This window comes from Sinocyclocheilus anshuiensis, unplaced genomic scaffold (genome assembly GCF_001515605.1).
Source record: "Sinocyclocheilus anshuiensis isolate Anshui unplaced genomic scaffold, SAMN03320099.WGS_v1.1 scaffold220, whole genome shotgun sequence".
Classification (NCBI taxonomy): Eukaryota; Metazoa; Chordata; class Actinopteri; order Cypriniformes; family Cyprinidae; genus Sinocyclocheilus; species Sinocyclocheilus anshuiensis.
The window spans coordinates 948,661-956,388 of record NW_015554086.1 but is presented as its reverse complement, the minus strand read 5'-3'; the positions used below and the strand labels follow the sequence as shown (position 1 = coordinate 956,388).

General features: G+C 38.7%; 1 protein-coding gene across 1 annotated transcript in view; it reads right to left on the bottom strand.

The window, feature by feature from the left end:
* LOC107669229 (extracellular serine/threonine protein kinase FAM20C-like) overlaps positions 1 to 7,100 on the bottom strand; it is a 45,072-nt gene extending 37,972 nt beyond the window's left edge. The window contains exons 1-3 of the mRNA XM_016461392.1: positions 5,779 to 7,100; positions 5,204 to 5,379; positions 3,944 to 4,022 (exon numbers count right to left, since the gene is read on the bottom strand). Of these exons, the coding sequence (XP_016316878.1) occupies positions 3,944 to 4,022; positions 5,204 to 5,379; positions 5,779 to 6,296 (773 nt within the window). The 5' untranslated portion in view covers positions 6,297 to 7,100. The remainder of the gene's footprint in view (positions 1 to 3,943; positions 4,023 to 5,203; positions 5,380 to 5,778) is intronic.
* Between the last annotated feature and the right edge of the window lie 628 nt (positions 7,101 to 7,728).

Genomic DNA, 7,728 nt, shown 5'->3' with positions numbered 1-7,728 from the left:
GCTCCTATATTTATGTTCAGTTATTTCACTTTAATGCAATAGAAAAGGACCTATACATTGCAATTAGAGTAACATTACTGAACCTAAACAGGAGCCTGATGAAAATGCTCATTTTAAATGAAAATTTCAGATGGCATTTAGAGGCTTTTGCATCAGAACTCTTCATATATTAACTATATTAAACATAAAACTTTAGTATATATTGTATTATAACTTCTTCAGCTATAAAGCACACAGATGCTCCGGAGTAAACAACTATCAAAACGCTGGCTCTTGTAACTGAGGGATGGGACTTCCATTTAGCAGTGAAATTTCATTTTTTCATGCGTGGTCTATCTCTTCCTCCTTATACTGTCTGTGGTGAAATTCATACCTCTAGTATAAATTTTACATTAGCATCTCTCATCTGTCAAACAGCTAAGCGAGCAGCATCGGAATGACTCATCAGATTAGTTTAATCAATGACAGCATGTTTGTCCAAAAATCCTGTCTAGTGTGACCAGGGAGGAGCTAATTATGGATGAAGCATGTCAGTGTTTCTGAGGAAGCGGGGCTGCAGTCAGCGACATGGTGGATCAACACTAATGGAGGTTTTATGAGTGACAGGCAAACACTGATTTATTTGATTCATTTCATTCAATCTTTCTGAATCTCAAAGTCATACAGCCATGTGAGATGTTCTTCCAGTAGTTCTCAGCTGGTGGGTGTGGACAACAGAAAAAATATATATATATAATAAAATGCAATTAACCGTATAATGAACCGTATTTAGGCTAACAAAATAAATATACCAAATATACCATAAAAAAAGAACAAAACTACACTAAGCAAAAAAAAGTTCTAAACTACACTCTTAAAAATAAAGGTGCTTCAAAAGGTTCTTCAAGCGATGCCATAGAAGAACCATTTTTGGTTCCACAAAGAACCATTCAGTCAAAGGTTCTTTAAAGGACCATCTCTTTCTTACCTTTTTGTAATCTGAAGAACCTTCTTTCGCCACAAAGAACCTTTTGTCAAACAGAAAGGTTCTTCAGATATTAAAGGTTCTTTATGGAACCATTTAGACAAAAAGGTTCTTCTATGGCATCGTGAAGCACCTTTATTTTTAAGAGTGTATGTTGAATAGTTCACTTTTTCATTTATGTCGACCATAATTTATTTTGTGTCAAAACAGGGAGACAATCAAAAATTATACCTATAAATCAGAACAATTCTGCATAATGTTGGACCTATGCAGCTCATAGTAATATTAATACATTTTAATATTTGATTTTAAGGATATTTAACGTTTTTACAAGAATCAATTTTGGTACTTGAAATAAAACTTGATTTCCAATGGAAAATCTGGGTCCTCAAGCAAAAGCAGCTAAGAACCACTGCTCAAAATCTGTCTTCGATGCACGCTTATCATGTGATATTTACAAGATGTCAAACAACACAAGCAGATGAAAACAATTGTGTTGTTGTACCTTTGCCTCTATGTTTCAGGACAGAGGAAGATCCATTTTGGAGTATTTCATGCCTCAGAGAGCAGCCTTTAAGACACGTCTGTTTGCTATTGAAATCTCCTTTATCTTTAAATAGTGCTTGAGCAATGATGCATTTAGAAGAGCTCGCCTCTCCTACATTGAGTTCTTGTATCTTTTCTTTATTAAACCTTGAGGAGCCCTACTATGGAAGTTCTTAAAAACCTATCATCCCCTCTGATCTGTCCACCCACTAATCCACTCACGCACCCATTCATCACAGAGTTTCATTAATTCTGTTAAATAGCCTAATTAATTCTGCGTAAGCAGATGCTTAAGCTGACAAACCACATAAGAATTCCAGACCAAATTACCTGAGAGCAATCAAAGTGCTTCCATTCTACCAAATGTTCATAGTGAATAATCTAACAATCTAGCTAGTTTTCAGGAGCCCACTGTTCCACTGTGTGTGCCAAAAACACACGCTACAAATGAAAAGGTGAGGGAAACATTTAATGTTGTTCCATACCTGTCTGGTTTTCTTTATTCTGTAGATCAAAAATAAAGATGTATGTTAGGCATGGTTTTGAGGCTGCTCTTTTCCATACAATAAAAGCAAATGGTAACTATGGGCTGTGAAGCCCATGATTTAAAAAAAGCACCATATGACCTCTCGTTCTTCACCTTCCCCCTTCACCATTTTAGGGTGTTTTTCTCTTGTTTTTGGAGTTTAACACCCCTGGTCACCTTTTGCTTTCATTGTGTGGAAAACATCTACTTTTGTGCTCAATGGATGAAAGAAAATCATACAGGCTTGGAACGACTTGAAGGGAAGTGAATGACGATAGAATTGCCTTTTATTTCTCGACTAATATGATTAAGAGAATTAAAGCTGATTAGGCAATTTCCTCAGGCTGTACAGTAATAAAGGGAGGTCTGAGTGTGGGGCATATTTGAGCACGCAGGCATGAATCAAACGAAAGAAACTTGTTCTGCTAAACCACACATGTCGCAAGAACACGTCCTTGCCTGACTCCTCAGAGAAGGCATGGAAAGCACGTAGACAAATCAGTTTGTGAAAACAATATTTACAAAATGTAATTACGTACAAGCAAAGGCAGAGATAAGTAAATACGTTTGAAGTTTCATTGTGACTTATTATGTTAGCAATGCGCTAGCTGGCAAACATATGAGATCTTGTCCTCAAAGAAGGTCGAGTAAGTCCTGGGTTTCAAACTATCAGTGAAAAAGGAGAACACAAGAGAAAAGATGATCTCAAAAGCGAGATGGGGGTGAAGTGTTTAGCTTGTGGCTGGAAGAAATGAGTGTGTCTTTGTTGGTCTGTGCTAATTATAGCAGGAACCGGCTGGGCTGAGACCTCCTCTCTCTAATAACATTTATCAGCTTCTTGTCACCAAAGACCCATTGTTCTCATCTCTCCTTAAATACTCCCCAAGAACAAACCAAGAACATCTCTGAACCTCAGGGACACGTTCATGCACCTCATACACTGGCTTCCTTAATTCTGAAAACATTATCAGAATACAGAAAAACAACGTTCATCTATATAAAATTGAGAGTATTTTTTTTTTTATTCAAGAGTATTGATCAACTCTTTGATTTCATGCTCACACATGGAAAAGCATCTCATAATACAGTCTGTCAATGCTAAACCATGTCTTTATGAATACAGGATGTCTGCAGTCTGAACACCAGCTTCATGGCCAATAAAGGCACTCAGCTGGCAGGACATACGGTCGACCGGCACATTAGTAATGATTCAGTCACCAAGGCCCACATCCTGTATACATTACTCTTTATGAAAATCCATTGAGGAAACAGAGTGAATCTCAATGATAGCAATGAGACCACTAAGTCATTAAATACTAATCTGCCAGAGAAAGCATAAGCAGTGTCTGTGAAACCGATAGTTAAGGTGCATGCAGATGGAGGGGCTGCTGCTCTGAATCTGACAATGACACCAAAGATTTACTTGCTGCCATTTATAGATCTGGAAAATTACAGGGAGGCAACTATTATTTGCGCTGAGGGGTTGTCAGATCCATAAAAACATCCTCCCTCCCTTTGTAACCTACATTTCAAATGGGATATGATCCGTCCATTGTGGATCACTACGCCGACGACTATAAATCCTTTTTCAATAGCTCTGATCTGAGCATATTATCACACGATTATAATAACAGACGTACCCAAATAGAATTGAGCAGCTGAGCTAAAAGCACCACACAATGGTGTCCGTCAGAAGATTTAATAACAGGGTATAGACAACTATATAGAACAGGAAAAATTCACATAAGACAATCAGACGAATTCTAAACCTGGAAGATAGAAGCAGTAACCAATAAAGACATAAAAATCACTGATACCAAGATTATAGATGTTTACACCATTATAAAGTTTTAACCATGGGGAAATGAACAATTGCATTAACATTTCCCTATTACTGTATCACTTACTTCATGGGTTTGAAGAGCGCCTGGCCATAATTCTGGAATGTCATGATGAGCTTCAGCTGCGTGCCTCCAGATTTCATTGCTACAGAGAGAAAAAGAGTGAACTTATCAGGAAAATAACTTGAGCCTTTTTACAATGAACCATTTGAGATAAGACTCATTATGCAAGTAGCAATAACAATGTGAAAATTCAATTTAGAAAATTCTTTTTCTTGTCATTGCAGATGGTTCTAGTCTTGCATTTGATTATAAACTGTTAAAAAAACAAAAGACAAGAAGTGTATTTTGGACATAAACAATGTCCTTGTAGGGAAGCTGATAAGACCTTTAAAAAAAAAAAAAAAAAAAGTGTGTTGCGATGAATTTGCAGGCAATCATAAACAGATGAAGGAAAACAAGGAGACACCGCCTCGAGTCACTTAAGAGGCTTGCTGTGCCATACCAGTTTTTTAAAGATTGCTATCACCGCAGATTAACATGCAACTTTCTTCTAGAGTTCTTAGAAGCAGTATATTAATAAGGAATAAATGTACAGTCAACTGGTCAATATAAATCAAAATAAACCCAGACCCCGACATGAACCGGAGGGGTCTTGGATCATGCTGAATAGGTTTATTTTGTGATAATGACTGGGTTTCTGTACATCCTCTCACTTACTAGTAAATAAGTAAATAAAAGGACATTAAATATTGATTTGAGGAATTACTTTATTATCTTAGAAGACAGAGAGCTCAGGGTTGATGTGAGAGAGATTGGTGGCCAGGGACACTGGTCAAATATACAGTTCAGTGGTCATTATACAAAAACATTCTGACCACAAAATACAGCAATTGTCCAATCAGAATCAAGTATTCAGGAGAGCCATGTAATAAGTTGAGATATTGATCTAGGGGCTTCACATAAATGCAGCCCATCAAGCACAAGTCTACTTGACAATATGCATGCTTGGCAGGAGATACTTTTCCACAGCATGGCGTTTGATTAAGTCTAAATTGCACGCTCTTCTCATTCATTTACCCTGCTGGAATCCACTACCAGTGAATCTCAGTCCAATTTTATTGATGCATCTGCAGCCAGAGTGCAGGAAGAGTCTAGCCATTATCTTGGAGAAACTTCATTCAACGGATCTATATAAATCTGTTAGGAAGAGCAGCACTAAAAGATAATGCTGCACTCAAATCAGGCATCATACTGCATGCAATCCTAAAATCACCTTCCCATTTAACATTTAACTCTATTGTGTAATCTTAAATATTGTCTTACCAACACTGGTAATTCTCTGCGACACCAGATCCTTCAGCATTGCATCTATGACCGGGTTGTGCCTGGAGTAAAGCTCATACCGGTTGATCCCAATGTGGAAGCGGAGCCAATTTGGGTAGGAGTCTGAGGACATCTCGCCCGTAGGAGCATAATCCCCATCTTTACCTTCCCCATTCCTACGGAAAGACAACATGTCCCAAATGCAATGAATGTTGTGCTATTTTTCATAAGCCATTCCAGGGATGACTCGTATGTTGTTCTGAACCCCATGAGGTGTTGTTATTTACATTCTCAAGAACAAATGCATAATAATAATAAAATAATAATTCATTTGTATTATTAGCCTAATAATAATAACAAATATTATAATTAATATTATTAAACCTTTATTTTACTTTATCGTTATTGTTATTATTATTATTATAATGATCATCATTAGGAAATCAATATTACTTGGGGAAAGCATGATGTAAAATGTGAAGAAGAAAAAAATCTCATATGTAGGCATTTATGAGTCTTGTAGGTACTTAATGTGTGAGAGATCGAAAAAAAAAACCCTGAGATTCTCAACCTACCACTCTGGGTTCTCTGCAGCTTTGGGATCAAATCTTATATCAGTGTTGACATTGAATAAAGTGTCTTCGTCAATTAAAGGAGGCAACGGCCTGGTGTATAAAGGATGCTCAAATAGCGCAGAGAGCCTCGAACCCATGACAGCTGCGTTCTTCAAGGCAGAGTCCCGTGCCGTGTGCCTCTTCTCGTCACCTGTCAACTGCTCAAACCTTTTCAAAGCCTCGGATCTCTCCCCAACGGTGATCTTTTCCAGCGAGTGAGAGGACAGGTTTGAGTTCGGCTCGTTGCTGAAGTCTTGAAGTATTCTGAGCGTGTGTTTATTAGGCCAGCCGGACTCTGATCCCGGCTTGGCTCGATGCTTAGCCCAGTTCTGCGGATCTTCGCTGGGTGTGTGTGAGCACGAGCACGCGCTACTGCTCCGTCTCTCCAGCTTCGGTAACAAGTCTATCATAATGTGCATCGAGCAGGCTATAAGAAACACCATCAAAATCAAGACGCGGAATTTTCTGAAGAGGATCATCTTCTGGGTCTCCTGTTCGAGAAAAGACTTGTTTGGAATGGCAGGGATAAAAGTGAGCAAGCGCACTACATCGCCAACAATACATAAAACACGGGCTCCCAATTTTATGAGAAGAACACATGGAACGTTTTCGTTTTCATTTGCCAGTTTCAGGGCAGAAAGGATGATTTATTTAGCAAAGCGCTCATCCACGTCCATGCGAAACAATAATCCAGTTATTTACGTGCGCTCGCGATTAAATTCCTCCCGTGCAGTCAGACGCGAAAACAATCTCCGACACAATCACTCATAGTCTATTTTAACATTTAATAGCTGCAGATATTTGCGAGATATAATTAAGTCAAGCCTCGTCAGATAAATGATCCACAAAAGTGCGTATTCGTATATGCCGCGGTCCATCTCAGTGTACGGAGAAAACATCTGTCGCTATACAACGCACGAGATCGCTTTCACAGCTGCATAAATTCATTCGCTCTTCTTATCCGGTACAAATCGAGGCTGTACAGTCGTTGAAAGCAATGAGACGCATGGCAGCCCTGGCAGGTTTCGAGAAAGTGTGGCATCGCACCTCCTTCCGTCGACAAATGTGATCTTTGGAGAAAGTTTTAGCGTTTCTTGTTGAACATCCAGCTCATGTGAAGGTGATGCTTGCCCGTTGACAGGCGCCTGAGGAAATACCTCTGTCGGATGTTCAGGGTGGGTGTGTTAAATATCATGATGCTGAAGCCCCTCGCACATAGAGGATTGGCTGAGCTTGAAAACAGCAGGACAGACAGCTCAGGCTCGCTTCTTCCTGTAGCGTCAAATTGTGCAAGAAGAGGGCGTCTGAACACACACTGCTACCCATTATTGTCTGGAATGACTTTTTAAGATGTACTTAACACGCACGCCCTAACCGCTCCCTACCACCTATTTTGGTGGAAAATTTCTGGACTCTTTCTCCATGCCACATGTCATGGAGCAGTTGACAAAGAGTCATACTGCAATATAAAACGAGGTAAAATTATAGCCTATGCTTAAAAAGTGTCAAAGGGTTCCTCTTTGTGTATGTTGTACTAACATAGGTTAAGAAAAAGATCTAAACGGCTAAAAAAATATCACTCATTGAAGGGATAGTTCACCTAAAAATGAAAATTGTCTTATCATTGTTTACTCTCTATCAATCCAAACCCCATGACTGCTGTGAAACACAAAAGAGAAGGATGACTAATTTGTGAGCAAATCATTCAGACCAGGCTTGTGAAATGAACCATCTGATTTACTGATGTCAGTCATTTTTTTTAATCCAAAGCGATTGCATAACTTTAGAAGACTTGGAATATATTGCATAAGTCATGTAAGCTACAGTTATGTTACTTTTACTGTGTTTTTGTGTCCTGATGACATTTTTTTTTTTTTTTTTTGTGGGGGACATGGGGCTTTCACTTTAAGA